Genomic DNA, 19,093 nt, shown 5'->3' on the forward strand with positions numbered 1-19,093 from the left:
ATCTAAACCAATTACTGGCAGTTATTTTAGGTATATAAATTATCATTAAACATCATTTTCTCAGCATCAGAGACAAAACCACAAATAGCATTTTGGCACTCTAAACCAGATTCTCAGCTCAGGTGATGATTTTTCTGGTGATTTTACCACCAATCACAGAAGTTTTTTAGCAAAATACTATATTTCGAAACATTTGGCAGTGCTGCCAAGGATGTATGAGCGGGAGAGAATTGCATTTATCACAAGACAAATATTCTAAATTGTACTTAAATCCTAGTTTAAGTCAAAAGTATCCCAGAGATTTCAATATGTTTAAACAGTTCTGTGGGAAAGTTTACATGTAATTTCATTCTTTATAAATCAAGTGTGAGTTAGCCATAGCAGCTTAATTTAATGTAGGCCTGTCATTTTGTTTTGACAGTTGGTTACACAGAAGCTCTCAAACCTACTTTTTATTTTTCATTTTTATTTTGCGTCACGCTCGAGTGATTTGGTGAAATACGTCTTCACCGTGTGATTAAGTGGCTTGAGTTATTTCTGCGTTTCAGGTGGTGGCTTTCGTGTCTGTGAAGTGCCGTGTGGTATTTGAACAGCCACCGCTACTCTCCTCTGCTGTAATTACCGCTTCACCCAGGCCTAGTGTGGTTATAGTGACCTACATTCCTGGGAAATACGCTGCCTAGTTCTCAACCAGAGTCTGGCTTCTTTCTCCACCGTCCACATAATCTGACCGCGTCGTCCTCTCAGATATATAGCTGCCGCTTTCCACTGTCAAAATAAAACACCGCCATTGTTAGCACTTCCTAAGCCCTGACCCCCGACCCCCAGACTTTGTCTCGAGACGGCGTAGCCTAAACTCGGATGGAAGTAGCACTCAAGCTTTTGATAAGGGATTACTTGTGTACTGTAAATACACGCTGGAGTGTGGGAAGGTGCCGGCACTTTCCACATGAATACCCCGTTGAGTTGAATTACAGACGCTCAATTTAAGCTCATTTTAACCCCCAGTTCCAGGGGAGGCTGCGGATTAGGCCAGATTTCAAGGTTAGATAGTTTACTGCATCCATCCACTGGGTCATATAGTGGTTATCTCATTTGAATTTAAAGGCTTGAGTTGTGAGGAATTTTCCTAAACGGCAAAACCACGTTATCAGTTTCGGAAGTGGACTGCAGTGTTTCTGTTTTGATAGCCATCTGTCATTCTACATGGGTCGTCAGTGTGAGTAGCAGCCAGAGCTCCAGCTGTTGCACATGCACAATTTGTGGAAATGGATGTTGATAATGCATGTAAGTGCCTAAAGTCAAACATGTACAGAATATTTAACAGACACATCTGAAACAATGGATGTCAAAAATATCATCGTTCCACCTTCATGTTATCTGGTTATTTTTTTAATTCAAGGTCATACTGAAAAGTTCCTTGCAGATAAATTTATTTTTGGCACTGTGCCTGTCAGTTGACAAGATTTTGAGTTAAAAATACACCCTAACTTTTGTTGATTCCTCACTCTGGGAAAATAACCTTGCGAGCAAAATGCGCTCAAATATCTCAGAGAGCAGATGTATCGTCCGTCTCGTTGTACCTGATAAGAAACAGAAGGTGTGAGTGTTGTTCAGACAAAAAAAGGCTTTTGAAGATGTCGCCTTGGACTGGTGGGAAAGAACAGGAGGTTATTGCTAATTGCTGACATTTTTTTGGCAAAATTAATTAAGAATATAATCTGCGTATCAGTCCATAATCAATAAAATTGTAAATTTGTGGGTGAGGAAGATCAAAATTTTCTATTTGTCACTTTTCATTGACATTTGGAACAAAACCAGCATGTGTAGATACCCTGTACAGCTTTAAGAGTTCACCTTGAAAGAAATCAAAACAGTAATCCTCATCCCTGTCTTCTGATTCCCTCGTTATGTCTTCCAGGCCCAAATGCCCAGCTCCTCTACAGAATCGCGTCTGGTGATCCTCAGGGCCACTTTGTCATCACCAAAGGAGGAGTCCTCCAAACCAAGAGGGGCTTGGACAGAGAAACCCAGTCCTTCTACAACCTGGTGATCACAGTCAACGACCTGGCTCTGCCTCCCACGACCCGCTTCACCAGCACTGCCCAGGTGTCCGTCATTCTTCTGGACGTCAACGACTGCCCTCCGACCTTCACTTCTCAGAAGATGACCTACATCCAGGAGAACACTCCGGTGGACACGGTGGTGTTCACTGCCCACGCCGCAGACGCTGACAGTGGACCCAACAGCTACGTTGAGTACTCCCTCAGAGGACCCTTTGGTAACAAGTTCAGCATCGGCACAATTGACGGAGACGTCAGGTTGGTTGGGGAACTCGACCGTGAGGAGCTTTCCAACTACACCCTCACAGTGGTAGCTACAGATAAAGGCGAACCGCCTCTGTCTTCAACAATGGAGGTGACTATGATGGTCCTGGACGTCAACGACAACACGCCGAGCTTCTCGCAGAATATCTACGACATCGAGATCGAGGAGAACACCTTGACTGGGACTGATGTCATCCAGGTGTTCGCCAGCGATGCGGACGAGGGCACCAACGGACAGATCCGGTTTTCTATCTCCGGAGGCAACACCAACTCTGATTTCAGGATTGATTCGGTTACAGGGGTGATTTCAGTGGCCAAGCAGCTGGACCGTGAAGCGCGGTCGTCCTATTCGCTGGTGGTCCAAGCCGCCGACCGAGGCAGCAGCCCCAGGGTGGACCGAGCAACGGTCAACATCGTGTTGCTTGACGTCAATGACTGCTCGCCTGTGTTTGAGCTCTCTCCTTACACTGTCAATGTTCAGGAGAATGTGGAGAACCTACCAAAAAACATTCTGCAGGTCAGTATGTTTGTTTTTTCTCTTGTGAAGACATTCATTGAAATTTAAGCCGATGTCATGAACATTCACAGACAGGACTTACTGAGTGAAAAGAAGCCAGTGTTTTGAATGACAGTTCTAAGGCCTTAAATAAGCTAATGACTTAACCACATTTGTAGTAATACTAACTTAATCAGTGCAGGTATGTGAGCAGTATCAGTGCACTGAACCAAAACCACGGCGGTCTTATTTTGCTAAATGCCATGACAAATATCTGACTGAAATGATAAAGAAATGATATATGACTGCAATTTGCTCTGCACAATTAGGGCTTTATGGGATTTCACTGAAATATGAAACTGGGCTAAATTGCATGACAAGGCCATTAACATCCCAACTACCCTGATGACTAAATGAACCATACATGAAAAATGGAGGGGAAGGACTGATTTCCAGTGACGGCACAGTTTCATTTTCTTTCGCTTGTGTACCTTGTGAGGAAATGAGGGTACAGTTATGTGGTGGGAAGGGGTCCAGACGTGGTGGGTTTTGCCACACAAGAACACACATCTGTACGCTAACCTGGCTATGTCTGTCTGCGGCATGCACGGCAGGGAGGGCTGGGGAACCCGCAATGCATTGTGGTAGTTAAATGCAGCAACTTGAGGGAAAAATCAGACCGACTAATAGTTTCATACTCAGAAACTATTAAACGTATATCTGTCCTTAATCCTCACGGCGGCCCGGAGTGGAGGCTTTCCTGTCTCTGCTTGTCTTTTTGTGGACTCCCTGGAAAAGTCAGATTGGACAAAGTGAAGAAGTAATGATCTTCCTTCCCTCAACAATTACCTTCATGGTGTCGCTCAGCACCGTGATGGTAATTAACAATCAGCTGCTTCAGTGGAAAGACTGAGGATGGTGGTTATACTGGGTTACTCCCAGCTATATTTGGTTGTGTGAATTGAGCTTCTTTGAGAAAAACAACAGTAAAATGTGCAAGAATAAGGTTTTTTGATTTGGGAAATATGATATCCGGCTCACTGCCGTGGTGTTTCTGCAGTGCTCTTCCCAGACATCACATGTCAGCTAATGTATTGTTTTGATTCGCTGAAATATCACGTTTATTTATGTAACCCAAAAGCACACGTTTGTCTCCAGTGATGGAAAGTAAGTAACTATATTGACTCAAGATCTGCACTTAAACATCATTTTGAGCATTTTGATGATGATAATACTCTTGAAGGGTGTTTGTGCAGAATATCCTGAGGGTTTTAGGTGAGCGTGAATGAAATATACTTAAATTATGAAAGTAAAAGTACTCATTAAGGAGCTCTGTCAGCATTATGTTACTAGTTATTACACTATTTGATTATTAGCACTGATGCATTAACATGTAAGCACTAATTTAATGATGCATTGTAATGCATTCTGATTCTAGTTTTTTCACTCTTTATCTATAAAGTAAATTTAAACTAAAGATGCCAAATGAACGTAGTCAAGTGAAATTTCCCCTGAAATGCTGTGGAGAAGGAGTATAAAGTTGCATAAAATTGAAACATGGCGTGACAGTGCTTGAGTAAATGTACTCAGTTACTTTCCATCACTGCTGCCATGCCATTATAGCTCCCTCTGACATTCCACTTCTTCTATTTATTCCAGACAAACTGTTGTTCATCTGCTGGAAATGAGAAACACATTTCTTGTACAAGAAGAAGTTTGATCCCCAGAAATCTCCTCAAGAGCTTGTTTCTGTGTTTTCCAGGTTGTTGCCAGAGATGACGACCAAGGTGCCAACGGCCAGCTGAGCTACATGCTCAGCGGTGGGAACGATGAGGGCGCGTTCAGCCTGTCGTCCAGCGGTCAGCTGAGCCTGACCCAGACTCTGGACCGCGAGGCTCAGGGGAAATATATCCTGCTGATTACAGCCACCGACTCAGGTAAGACCGCAGTGGAAGTTTGGAGCTGTGAGGGCGGCTGATACCATCTTGAAATGTTTGAAAGATGATTTTATGCTGGCCTTGCAGTATTATGTTTCAGTTTATAGTGTTCCAAAATCAGTTGTTTATGTCTGAACTCGCACCACATTCATCTTGTTAAACTTTATCATCCATGATCTGGTGTATTTGGTGAGGACTGAGCAAAGTGTTGTACTGCGTGTCCTTACACGGACATTGTGGAATTCCAGCGAAGCTCGAAACATGTTTTGTAATCAGCCAGCAAAACCGAGCTGAGAAAGAATATTTTCAAAAACTAACAGCAATGTCAACAAACAGCATTTTGATTTCATAGTGTGCACAGTGCTCTTTTTGTGTGGCACAATAACCTAAACATTCGGGAGTTTTTAGCTTGCAAAATAGTGGGTGTTTTTTGACCTATTCTCCAGAAGTCCCTTCCGCAGGTTCAATTGAACAGCATCCCCTGTTTATTTGGATACGGCGGTAGAGCTTGTTATAGCCAGATAAAAGGTTAACTTGTTATTGCATAGAGGCCAGTTAATGTGCAGTTAAAGGAGTACATGCGTATCCCTGTTGCAGCCAAATCACATGGTATCCCAGTTAAGTATATGTTTCCCCGAGCTGCTCTGGCACAGCCGTCATGGTCTGAGGGTGGTTCTGTTTCATTCCTGGACTGACCATGTGACCATTCATAATGCTGTGTATTTTTGACTGTGCGCAGGCTTTGGTGAGAATTGGAGCCATGTTGCATGGAGTGTCTTGTTTTTGAAAAATAGAAACACTTTTGAGCGTTACATCCGTTTACTAGTCAGCGAATCATTTGCATATTTGTGGGATTGTATTTGTTGCAGTTGCAGTGCAGGTTAATCAAAAACTGTGCAGCGTCACATCTTCATATAATCACGTCTGAGTCACAGAAAATGTTTTCTTCCTGCTGTGTTGAGATTTTCTTGCTTCATATAGTGTTCAGAGGTTTGTGCCACATGGACAAAGTTGCCCAACAAGCGAACATACTAATTAGGATTCGATCCCTTTTTGTACGCTTCACAAGGAGTCCATATTTAGAGCCCTGACAACAATTCCAAAATATTTTGACAGGACTTTTCAGTACAATGTCGGTAAGAGGCAGAAAGAGGGATTTTGGGGTAGAATATCAAAATATGAAAAACCCCATAATCATAGTACCGGCCAAATTACCCAGAAGCATTTTCTCACATTTTTGAGGCCTCGGCTGAGACAGCGGGGGGAAATGGTTCTCCCAGGCGCTATCTGGCAGGAAACGTTGAAGGTGGATGGTGCAGACATGTCTCCAAGTCTGCTGTCTACCATGACCCATTTTCAACCACAGACATTTATCTTAACATGTTAAAGTCTGCCTTTATACTCCTGTACTGCCATATTTGACTAGTTCTACTCCAAAACACTGTGTAAGAGAGAGAAAAAAAACGACTCAGGAGGATTTATCACCCTCAGCCTTCAGTCTGTGAAAGCATTATTCTGCTAGACAAGAACTTCAGCTATCTGTCAAAAAATTATGTTGTGTTGTCAAATCTGAGTCCATGAGTCCTGCAGCTGCCACCGTGCCCCACACACACATCATCATCTCAAGTGTTACGTGACTTGATCAGACAAAGCTTGTCTTGTGAACGAATCATCGGCTGGCTTCCATGTATTTCGCATAGGACTGCGCGCCTGTGCATTGTGCTACAGTCCATGCTCCCGGGACCTCTTCAGTCATTTCAGTCAAGGTAAACTCATTAATCGCAGTCTGAGCAGAGCTTCAGGACGCTCTGTGCTGACTGAAATCTGTCATGAAATGGATGGAAACAAAGGAGCTCACCGGGTGCTGGTTCCCATAATGGCTTCTGGCTCGGGAGAGCAGCAGAATTTGGCAAACGTCTGCCATTATTTGAAAATCTGAGCACAGCCCCCTGAAATGTGGCATCCATACAAGCTGCTTAAATGTGTTTTACAAGACGTCTTGTTGAGAGGAAACTTGAAGATCAGACCTGGGATATTTCACTCTTTTTTCTCTCTCTCTCTTCCTTGTTTATGGAAAGTTGTATGCAGCATTTCTGAGTTAACTAGTTGTGCAGATAGCTGGAGACAGCAGAGGCTGCAGGGTCTGAGGCCGATCTTAACGCTGGGCCAACATCTGGGATCAGCTGCAGGCAAATCAGATTTGTAAGCCATTGCTTACCAACATGCCCCCATGGAGGAATGTTAGACAATAAGATTTCCGGCAGAGCCGCACAGTGAAATACTTTTGCCACTCAGTGTTTATGGGTTGGCTTTAAGTGAGCATCTGCGGTTGAAGAAAACACATTTTTCTGCATCTGGCAGCTGGTCAGGTGTAGGATTTTGCAGCTGATTGGTCTTTTTGTAGAAATCTGTTCCATCCTTTTCCTGTCAGTGTTCATAAGCTTCACCACTTTACATCACATGAAGATGCTGTTTCACCTTTTCCTGCGTAAACCTAGTAAGTAAATAATGTTGCCAGAAGCTTTTTTATATTAGCGTCCTAACACAGAAGAGTTTGTTATTGTTGAACAATCGTCTCTTTCATTTGTGGGTTAGTTTGTACTTTTCCTTTTAAGGATTTCACTCTTTAATTTCTCACTTCAGGCTCTGTCTCTGAGTTTTTAACATTAAGGGTCATGTTGACAATAAGTGCACTCACTTCTCACCCTTGTTTTCAGTGTGTTTTGTAAAGGAAGGGAAGTCTTCGAGCTAAGTTTGAGAAGCCTGTGAGAAGTTGCATTGTGGGATTTAGCTAAAATTAACCAAAATTGATGGAAAATGTAGATTAAGCCACTTTGTGTGACAGTGGTGTGTATGCGCATGCTTGTGTTTGCATGTATTCTTTGTTTTGTTGCGTGTGCTTGTGTTGTGTGTTTTGTCTCTTGCCTCTGAGTTCGTGTGAGTCTGCATGTGGTGGTGAGAGCATCCTCGGGGCGCATTGACATGCACCGTGTTTGGTCACATTTATTAAAGAGAAGGCACAGTAAATCCCTTGGCCCATGCCTATTATGGCGGATACGGTCGCATAGAAATCCCATGTCTTTCACATGCCTCCAGCACATCGCTCCATAGTGCCACACTGTTTGTATATGGTCTTTTGGCTGGTGGGTGAGGGGAAGTTTTTAGGGGCTAAACGACCGCTTAGCAGATAAAGAATTTTAATGACCATCCCTCTTTAAAAGCAGGAGCTTTTATTCTCCTGAATGGCTCCCATGAATCGGGCGTATAAACCCTCCAGTCTTCTTGAGTTTTTTCCCCCTGACTTGATTAATTGATTGAATAATGATCTGTCAGTCTCCAGTCCGTCATCAGAACAACAAAGAAAATTGGAGCTGAGCATGTATCTATCCATCTCTGGCACCTCCTGCAAATAGAATAACACTGCAGAGCAGAAGAAGTGCTGTACGAACGCTGATAACGCTGTTAAAACAGGGCCATTGCGAGATCACTGTCCAACGCTTGCCACAATAAATCTTTAATGGGGTCCATTTCTGAAGGTTTCAGCCAGTCTGCAGTCTAGTGGCAACACAAGACTTAGCCAAATAAAATATCAGGTTCCTCAAATGAACTTTAACAGAGCAGTAACATTCTGGATCAGCTCTTAAAAAACTTCGCAGTAACAATGTGGTCTTGCAGAGTTTTTTCCTATCGCCTGTTTTCTCTTTTCCACTCCCTGGTACACTTTAACAATTGCTGGATTTGAATGTTTGTGTAAATAGCTTTGGTAAGAAATGGAAGGGGGCATTTAAAAAGGTGGTGTTGGTTGGATGATTAGTGCTTCAGCCTGGCAAGATCCACTTTTTAATGATGTTTATTTGCTTTGTTTCTCTTAGGAGCCCGGTTAGCACATCACGTTCTCACACAGCTAATTATATCATAACTAGCTGTAGCTGTTCATGACTTGCTTTTCTTTTATAAATAACTCGCAGTGTGTGATGAGTGTGCATGCTTTCACTCATAAACACTTATCCAAAGTCATATTTCAGATTTATATGGTCCATGTATGAACATTATAGAGTTGTATTATGAGCGAGTTATCCTGCCAGTGTATGCTTTCCACCTCTCACACTGGTTATGATCTGTTGGTATTGCTGTGTCACCATAAAACGGGGCAACAGTCACTAAATGGTCCGCAGATGCACTGCTAAATAGGGATTTCCAAACATTCAACAACACAGCAAATAAAAGCGCAATTGTAATAAAAACACAAAGGGCGAATCACTTTATTAAATTTCACCACAGGCCCTAAAATATGAGAAAAAGCAGCACTTTGCGTCTGTCGATACGCTTTCCTTCACTGCCTGCAAACCGCCAAACCCTATCCATAACATATGGTGAAGAAATTATGCAAAAGCATTCAGACGCAGCACTCCATAAATAACTGGCGAGCTGTATAACATTTTAGGTTTAATCTGACGAATGCCTCTGAGATTTCTGTATTATTAGAAATATTCTTTCCCCCTTATCCCGTGTAGCTGCTTTCTCCGACTGAGATATCCCTTTCACTCTGTTGCTTGTTAGCTGTGAGAAAACCTCTGTTTACTCTGTTATGTTTGGCAAACTGTGCAGTGGGACAGCTCGCACCCCGCACTCAGCTCCTCCGATGCCATTCATGGGTGCCGCATTAAAAGAAGCTTTGTCGCAAAGCAACAGGTTCTCAGAGGCAGAAAAATGTCAATTTTGTCTTGATGGCAGCCAGTTCTCTCCCGCCCCCTCCCCTCCAAGGTAATGATGTGTCTTATTTACGCTGTCCCTTAAGAGCACAAACCGCAATTAACCGTTTAGCCTTAAGCTTCAGGCTACAGATGGGCTGTCTCATAAATTTACACATTCATCCGTCTTCCCTAAGTCAACCTGTCCTGGACTTCTCAGTTTAATGAACCCGGCTGTTTGGACATCTCAGCCTTATCCTTGTTTGTCTGTGTATCAATGAAACATCAGTCAATATATATTGAAGGAAGAGATTAGCTCTTGTGCCAGCAAAGACACTCAAACCTGCTTCTTAGCACGGCTTAGACTGAGCAACTCAGGGCAACTCGCAGCCTTTCCCAGGAGGTGGGTGCTGCTGTTCCCTTCAAATCAGCCCCCTGCTAGGCTCTCGCAGCAGAGCGCGCCCTCGTAGCAGCTGCAGCGGTCAAAAAACACATAGCTTAATCATCATTAACACATGTATTTGTACCCCCTCCAGTTCAGAAAGTATGGCCACGGCACCTTCCTGGAGGTTAATGTGATTTGTCTGGTGGTAATGTACACTAATAAGGTGCTTAGACCCTGCCATATGTTTATGCTAGACAATACTTTCTGGGTTGAGAGGCTTACAGAGAAAACTGTCTGTGGATCTGTAGGATGGACGAGGAGGCAACAGATGGTCAGCTGGTCCTGGTTTAGTCTCAGGGTCCTGAAAGCTTGTTATTTTGGACTCCAATTCTTTGGGGTTACTCTGGGTTCTCGCATTTTCTCCAAGCGTGATCCACGCAGAAACAAAGCGCTTAGATGTGAGCTCAGACGCAGCAATGAAAAATGAGCAGACAGAGTTAAATGTCGCCCCCACCGCCAGTCTAACAGGCACTTTAAGTTCTCTGGGATTATTGTGAAATATCAAACAGAGGGCTGTGTTTTGGTTGTCACTGCCCCAACTGTGTCATTCCCAGATCTGAAGGGAATGCGCTGCGTTTAATTAAATGGTAATGGTGTTTCTACATTCAATTAAAGCGGGGAGGAATCCTCATGTGGCTCGAGCGCTTTGAGCTCCCCGACGGATTCAGCCGCTTTGTGTGAAATGAGGTGCACTGACGCCAGCTACTTTATCCCACAGTGTAATGGCTGCTCATAGGATAAAAAGCAGTTATCTGAATACCATCAGTCTGATGTGTTCCCATAGAGAATACCCTCAGTCTTGGAGACAGGGTTATCACCGGGACTTAGCTCGGACTTATCTTTTATGATATCCATACCGCTTCAGAGCTCAGTGACTGCAGCACATCTCTCCAGGGCGAAACCACCTCATGGAAACACGGTGCCACAAGGTCCAGTATTTTCTTCACCGGCTGAGGGAGCATGCCTCTCTGGAACCAAACCCCATTTCCTGGTGTGCAATAATAACCGAGATGAATTTGGATCAAATGTACACACAAGCACTCGCCTGGGCTGTAAGCGATGACTGGCATCTGCTTCCAAAACAGTTTTCTAGCCACAGCAAAATTGCTCGTGTAAAAGTACACAGTTTATCTTGGGTCTTGAGCAATGATGTTGATAACTTCTCGGCGTGAGGTAAATACAGATGATGTGAGGCTGTAATCTCCAGGAGAGTAGTGTCGGGTCATGGCGGTTTGCTTTCCTAGCTGGCCTAAGATTAACCCCTGAAATAAGATTATGCTCACAACACAAGACGGAGGTGAGGTAGTGCCTTGATTGCCTTATCTGTTTTGTTGTTTTTTCCAAACAAGAGATCTACAAATTAGAGGTCTTTAAGCAGACTGGTAATAAGAATGCAAACACAAGCAGTGACCTGGACATGTTTTGGTCTTGTTCAGTGATCCCTTCGTTAATCGTACGTCCTTTGCACGTCTTTATTTCATGGAGTCCAATGACATAAGTGCTGCACTTTCAAATATCAGCTGATACAGTAGGCAAATAAAACAGTCTCAAGTTGTATGCAGTGTAAAATTTGCAAAACTACAGCAGAAAGAAAAAGAATAAAGGGTCTGGGGACGGATTTGCCAATGGAAAAAATACTTTTGCAACCGCTGTGCATGGCAGCCTCCGGTAGGTAGCTGACTTCCCGCAGCAAATTTCCACCAGCTCTCTTTCCATGGCAAAATGATGTCATTTGTCGTATAGCGGTGGGCCAAATCGTGCGCCGCCAGATTTAGGCATCTTTCCTTGCCGTATCCCCGCCGTCACCCCTCCCCTTCCTCGGATTGAGCCACGGCACATGAGGTGACACCCTCCTCGGCGGCACTCGTCTAAATCATTGACCCTGACACTCTTCCCCGAGCTTTTGCCAGATTCCAGCAGACTGTTTGGAGGAGATGCTGGCATTTCCCAGCACTCTTGGAGAGCATTCCTCTCCTGTTGAGTCACTCCCAGCAAGGAAAAAAAAGAAGAAGAAGAAGAAGGGGATGAAGGCTATTTGTACATTATAAACTGACCTGGGTTTGTTTTTCTTACTATTAAAAGTACGGCATTCAGAGGAAATTTAAGAATCGGAAACAGACGACATACTCAGCTGCGACGTTGACCCCGTTGTTTAGCAGCCGCCGTCGTATGAATCTTAAGAATGTCTCGCCCTGACCCTAACTATTTGAAACAACTGTCATTTACATATATTTGCATACCTGCCAAGATATAGTGTTCCTTGATGACTAAATCTGTCAGCCCACGTGATGTAACAAGATAGATCTGAACTATTAACACATTGGACAGCAGGTTTGGAGGGAAACAGCTGCCAGGGGTTATGTGATATCAGTGAGCCCCAGGAGGCTGAGAAGGCACGTCCTGAGGCTGCACGGTGGCACATGATGCTGTGGAGAAGTGATACGCCGAGAAAGATGTGAAAAATGCTCCGTCTGAAGCCACACTTGTCAGCGAAGGCGGGGTCAGCGCAGGTTCAGGGTCGCAGAGGGGAGCATCAGGGGGCTTTGGTAGTATTTGAGCAGTTTAGGTCCTCACTGGGGGGGGGGGGGGGGGTTGGGGTGTCTTTGTGCTTTGCTTACGTAGGATTAGCTTGAGTAACTGTGTCCTGTGCCTCAGGGTCCCCGATGCAGTTGGTGACAGAGGCAATGCAGGTCAAAGGTCACACAAGCGGCGTTGGAGCAGTTTGTTCGTTCTCCTCAGGCAGTAAACAGGTTGTGATGTCACATCCTGTTCAAAAGTGAAACGCCTGGAAGTGGGCAGCGTGCTCTACACACACACAGACACACACACATACACACACACGCAGGGCTAGCCTTGTAGCTTGGCCTGGATCCGCTCTGAGTGGGGAAACAATGCTATTGAAAAGCAGCAACCGCACTCGCCTGTAACAGAAGGCAGTTTGAGTTCATAAAAATGTAGCAGCTGGCTCGATATTCAAAACCAAATATTTTCTTCATTCACTCAGTCTCTCGGCAGGCAGCTAAAGACAAAGCCACTGAGCCTCCAGAGCCGCTAATCAGCCCAGCAGCTCCTGCACAGAACATCTTCGATCAACAGCCGTCTTAGCGAGTTGCTGACGGTCAAACACAATTCGCCCGGAAACAGCAGCTGCACGCCGTTTAACTTAAAGTGATACGGACACCTTGCTGACTTGGATCGCTCCTCAATTAAGAGGATCAGCTTAGGAGGAGCTGCTCTAATCTGTTGCCATGACAACCCCCCAAACGATGACTCACCCACGTCGCGCACTCGAAGGTGTGACACCGCAGGCTCAAGCAAAGGCAGATTAGAAAGCCGCCATCATGTTTGATATTGATTAAGTAATCCTGCTGACTGCGTCTGTTTGGCCACTTAGCCGCATGCTGTGGTCCTTTGATTACATAACAGCCTTGTGATGATGTCATATAGACTGCATGCACAAAACAATTTACATTTTCCGCTTGGAGCGCGTTTCTGCTGCTGTTGATTTGACACCAAACGTGTCGTCGGCTCTCTCTGTATGAAGTGCCAATGATTTCATACTAATTTGTTTATGTGCAGGATTCTCTTAATCGCAAATATTTGAAAAGGTGGAAATACATAATCGCCTCAAAATTCAACATTGCCTATATTTGGTTATAAACACGGGATACTTAAAAAGCCAGTAGAGTCTTAGTTGGAACTGCAGAGGACATGACTCATTTTGGTAATGAGTCAGTAAAGATTAGTGTTGTATGGTTTCTGGGCCTCTTTTGGGATAAAAAATGTTTACTGTTACCTCTGTTTGTATCATTTATTTTGCTTCTGGAATTCAGCTCTGTTTATTCTGAACGCGCATGTTAGCCACTTCTGTTCTGACCAGAAAACCTGGATACGTGACAAGCTCAAGGTCGAATGTCTGTTTATTATCATAAAGCCATGATGTTACCGTAAACCATCTCAAATCTCATTTTGTGAGGAATCCCCTGCCCTCCTGAAAGAAGCCGCGGTGGTCTCCAAACTCCACAATAATGTTCAAATTTGTTGATCTTCGTAAGGAAATTTCTCCTCTCTACCCACAGGGAGGTCACAGTTCAGTGTCAGCACTTTAACAGCAGCTGCGCAGCTTGTAGGGAATTTCATTTCTTTCCCAAGGACACTTCAGTCGGTTGGACACTGTGGAACCGCTGCTTTAAATATGGCAGCGTCCTAACCTGCTGGCACATACGTAGGGATCTTCTTACCGCGTTTTCCTGAAATTTTTTGCGTACCAACCAAAATCTGTCTGAGCACCGCCTTTTGGAAATTGTCAGTTACCAAACTTTTGCATCTTTTGAGTCTATAGCAATGTTAGCTTCTCTTTATGGCTTGAAATATTTGTCTCGTTAGCTGCTAAATGCTCCGCTGTGTTCACCAGCTAGTTGCTATCTGTGTCTGTCACTGCAGTGTGGTGCTGAGTGGGTGCTGTACAATGGGTTTTTAGAGTTTTTCTCTGAAAACAGCTGCCTGCCGCAGCTGAAAATGAGACTCTGAGTAGTAGTAGTAGTAGTAGTAGTAGTAGTAGTAGTAGTAATGAGATTAACCAAAACAGGCAGACTGCATAAAGCTGAGGATTGGGATGCTATTGTCATGGCACTACATTAAGATTAAGGGATCACTAAAGTCATTAAGTTTATCGTCTAATGACCTAAAATATCACTGCTGTCCATCCAGTTAATTCACACGAAACCAAACATGTGAACCTTAAAAGTAGATAGAGGAAAAGTCAGTAGATTCATCCTCTGGAGACTATGAAAGCTTGTGCTGCAGCTCACGGTAATCCATCCAGCAGGTTTTGAGATAATTCAGTCTGAACCACAGTGGTGGACCATCCATACAGTCATGCCACCAGCTTGGCTAAAATACTGCAGATCTAAACCCTGAACATGAACAGGTCTAAATGCAAAAAAGTTCTCGACCGTGCTGCTGCTCTTCGCTCTCTTTGGTATATTTTGGTGGCATACAGTATAACAGAAAGGAGCCATTGTATCAGCAGCATTCGTGCATGCTCTGCTGAGGGAAAGATAATTCATCTGACTTTCAAATGAGAAGACTTGGCATAAAATATAATCAGCATGTTGCCCTGATTTTATCATATTTTCTCAGATAATCCTCACTGGCTGAGCCACAGTGTCCCTCAAGCCTTCTTTCCTGACCCTCCACCACTCGACGCTCTCCTCTCAGATTCCTTATGTTTTGATTCTGCACAGCTCTGCATTAAGAGAGAATTTTGGTGGCCACCGTCCAAATGTTTTTTATTATCTCTTATTAATCCAGGCCCCTACGGTACGCAAGTTCAAGCATCTGATGTTTTCAACAGCTGAGTACACAGGCGCAGGAGACACAAGCTCTGAATTGTGTATGTTTTTATTTGGATGTATTATAGTTGACACGTTCGCATAGATTCCTGAAGGGAGCTCCAGGAGGGAACAGCTACATGTTAGAGGTGGGAAAAGTACAGCACGCTCATCTCAGCTTTTAGCAATCCTCAGGTGCTCTCTGTCCCTATACGCAACGTCAACATCTGCAGCGTACCTCCAGGCCCTTAAAGATGTCCCCAAATCCCACTTTGCGACGTTCAATAACAAGGCTGAACCTGTGTTTATGTTTGGAATATAGATCAGGCCGTTCGGCGTGCCATTTAAGGAAGGATTAGAAAGGCCAGCTCAAGCGAGGCAGATGTCGGATTTTTTTTCCTCCTCAGGTTTTTCTGCATTGCGGCTCGTTTTCATCTGCTATTGATTTAAATCCATCCCCCGGGGCCCTGCAAGCCCTGTTTCGTCACCCGCTCTGGGAGGAAAAACGGTCAGATTTTTGCTGAAAATAGCACTTCTTCTCGCTCAAATTCCACAGACTAACTCGCTCAGTGCCGCGCACCTTAAAATAGATACCTCGCTGTGGAAATTAAATCTATGAGTGTCCAGGACCCCAGGAAGGACGCCTGAAAGATTTGGTTTCAGAGACACAGAGCTCTTTTGATGTGTTCCGTGCTGGTGTGTGTGGATGTGGCAGGACGGCGGATGATGGAAATCCAAACCGATGGCCAGAGAAATTTGCTCGATTAAATGCAGCAGGAATATTGTGGCTGAGTCTTCACAGGAGCACGAATGGTTCAGTGTAAATCTCCCTGCAAATGACAAGTCATGTACAATAACTCACCATGTGTCTAATGGGGTTCTTAATGGTGCTCGCATGTGACTGACCAGCTCGCTGTGGCACAAAACGGAGGTCTGTCATGTGAATGGAAAGTGTAATGAGCTGCTCTGTCCAGGACATCGAGACAGTTTCACTGAAGGAAAGCGAGCTGCTGTCGTCACTCATACGTATTCTTCTCTTCCTCAGGTTCTCCGTCTCTGAGCGGAACGGGGACGGTGACGGTTCTGGTGAACGACGTGAACGACAACGTCCCTGTGTTCACCTCCTCCACCTTCCACACCACCATCATGGAGGATGCCCCGACAGGGACAGATGTGCTACTGGTCAACAGCTCTGATGCAGATGTTGGCGTCAATGGTGTTATAAGGTATCCTTCACTTCTCTGGTTCCTTTTCGCTCATTTTCTCATTTTGTCCAGATTCTTTTGAAACGTTGGACCCTCCTAAAAGATGTGCTTTGACACTGTGTGCATTAGTCTCCTTCATCCAATCATGTGTTCACAAAGTGGTGAACTTCGCTCCATCCTCGCTTGTGATCGACTGAGCCTTTCCAGGATGCCCCTTTCATACCCAATCATGATCCTCTCACCTGTTACCATCAATCTGTTTACCTGTGGAATGATCCAAACAGGTGTTTTTGGAGCGTTCCACATCTTTCCCAGACTTTTGTTGCTCCTGTTCCAACTAGTTTGAAACATGTTGCTGCATCAAATTCAGAATAAGCAGATATTTACAAAAATCAACGAAGCTGATGAGGGAAAACATTAAATATATTGTTTTTGTGCTGTTTTCAGTTGATCATATGTCAAAAAGGTTTGGCAAATGATCACATTCTGTTATATTTATGTATCATACAACTTTTTTGGAATCAAGTTGTTCACCAGTAACAGATTATAGAAATTACCTCACACAAATTTTTTCCAGGCACTTCTGAAGGATACATAATTTCTACTAAAGAGTTATTATGAATTTTACTTCATTACAGACAGATTAATGCAATAATAAAACCTTTTGTGTTCATAAGACTAATGAAGCCATTTTTAATAATCCAGAGGAGATCTGTGTTGTTGTGAACAGCTTCAGTAACGACTGCGAGTAATCAGGTCAGTCGTAGTTTGCTTTTATTCCCTGGTGTGAAAATACCCTTTCAGGGCCATATAGGACTGGGTTTTGGCTTTCCTCACGCCTTCAATCAAACATTTTACCTCCTCACCGGCTTTGTGAAATTCCAGACTGATGTTGCAATTGAGTGTAGAGTTTTAGTCAACACCCGAAGTCATTGTTAGGGCCACGATTTCTCAAGCTGGACGACAGCTTATTCACACTCACAGCCCCCTCCGTGGGGGAGCCTGTAAAAGCTTCTGGTCGGTCTCTCTCAAGCCGGACACTGACTCAAGTCCGACCCCTCCTCTCTCCTCAGTCACCCCACTGGTTGCGCATTGGGGGGTACCGCAGTGCGCTCCAGTTTCCCAAAACACAGTAATGAGGATGTTAATTGTCTATGACAGTGCAAGTTGTGCCCATCAGGGGCTCGAGGGGGTTCGGGGCCCTTAATGGAGACCAGAACCGGTTCCCCTCAGTTATTAGTTTTGATTCTCACAGCCCATTACATGTAAGTCCCAAACCTGAACTTGTTTCTGGACTGTGTTGAGACCAGAAGCATCTGTGGACAGTTTATATTGATGATGTCCAAATAAGCTTCGCATCCACTCTGCTTTCACACGTTGTTCTGTGATTTGTCGCCCCATCTCTGGAGGGGGATGCTTCTTCTGAAGCCTTTTCAAAATATGCACTGGTGTGTACATGTATGTGTCAGTTTACATTTATGTCTGGGTCCTGCTGGAGGCTTGTGAGATACAGACGGAAACATGATATTAGTTTGAAAGCCGAAGACTGTGGCCCCTGAAGAGCTTTATGTTATGTGATGATATTCAGGCATGTACTTTATGTTTTCTTCACTTGTACTGAGAGTGACATTTTTTAAAGCTGTTGAATCTTCTTTCTCCTATAAATAAAATGTTCCACAGTAACATAAATTAAATTGAATAAGATAAATCGAATAAAGGATCCTGGAGCTTTCCAGCTTCGACAGCCTGAACCACAGAGACTCTGTGAGCAGTGAAGCAGAAAACAGTGGCTGCATTTGATGGAATATGAAGCTGGATGCCTCAATCAGTTAACTGATTTGATGTCCCGCCAGTACAATGTGGTGACCATTATTGACCATATTTTTCTATTAAATGTGCATTGGTGAAGCTTGAAACAGTGCCCTCTATAGACCACATTGTGACAACACTGAACAACATCCAGTCACTGAAACAATATGTAGAGACTTTCAGGGGATGACTCTTGTAACACCTCACAGTCAGTATGTAGAAAAACCTGTAATGGCACAATGAGCTCACTCTTACATAAGGTGAGCTCATGATGCAGGAAGTGAAGTAGCTCCATACCCACTGAGTAACCAAAACCTCTAAATATGTCCAGGTGTTGTACAAATGACAAAGTTTTCACTGCCCTTGTTTATCTTTCCCTCAGCTACAGCCTGACCGGAGGCCACGGCCAGTTCTCCATCAACCCGGCTACAGGACAGATTATCACCAGCTCCCTGCTGGATCGAGAGGACAGGGCCAATTACCAGCTGCTGGTTGTGGCAACAGATGGAGGGCAGCCCCAGGGCTTGTCCAGCTCCGCCACCGTGTCTGTGACGGTGGCTGACATCAACGATAACCCTCCTCGCTTCCACCACCACCCTTACGTCACACATATACCTGCCTCTACTGCAGCAGGTTAGTACGTGCCTCAAAGGTGCTGATGTAATGGGATGCTTTGCACCTGTTCTCACTGTCACTGCACTTTTGTTCAGATCTTTAACTTTAGTGTCAGCTTCAAGAAGAACACAGTAAACATATTGAAATTAGACTTTGTGATTAGAGCAAATTATTGTTAAAGCTCCTTGTTTTTTATGTTTTTTATACTTTCAATGTGTTCACTCACCAGCCCCTT

The 19,093-nt window shown here is 44.2% G+C and overlaps 1 protein-coding gene across 1 annotated transcript in view; it reads left to right on the plus strand.

Annotated features, from left to right (window-relative positions):
- The window catches only part of fat4 (FAT atypical cadherin 4), a 102,611-nt gene that overhangs the window by 61,260 nt on the left and 22,258 nt on the right, over positions 1 to 19,093 (plus strand). The window contains exons 5-8 of the mRNA XM_070962456.1: positions 1,922 to 2,844; positions 4,586 to 4,760; positions 16,275 to 16,455; positions 18,626 to 18,876. Coding sequence (XP_070818557.1) covers positions 1,922 to 2,844; positions 4,586 to 4,760; positions 16,275 to 16,455; positions 18,626 to 18,876 — 1,530 coding nt within the window. The remainder of the gene's footprint in view (positions 1 to 1,921; positions 2,845 to 4,585; positions 4,761 to 16,274; positions 16,456 to 18,625; positions 18,877 to 19,093) is intronic.

This window comes from Chaetodon trifascialis, chromosome 5, assembly GCF_039877785.1.
Source record: "Chaetodon trifascialis isolate fChaTrf1 chromosome 5, fChaTrf1.hap1, whole genome shotgun sequence".
NCBI lineage: Eukaryota > Metazoa > Chordata > Actinopteri > Chaetodontiformes > Chaetodontidae > Chaetodon > Chaetodon trifascialis.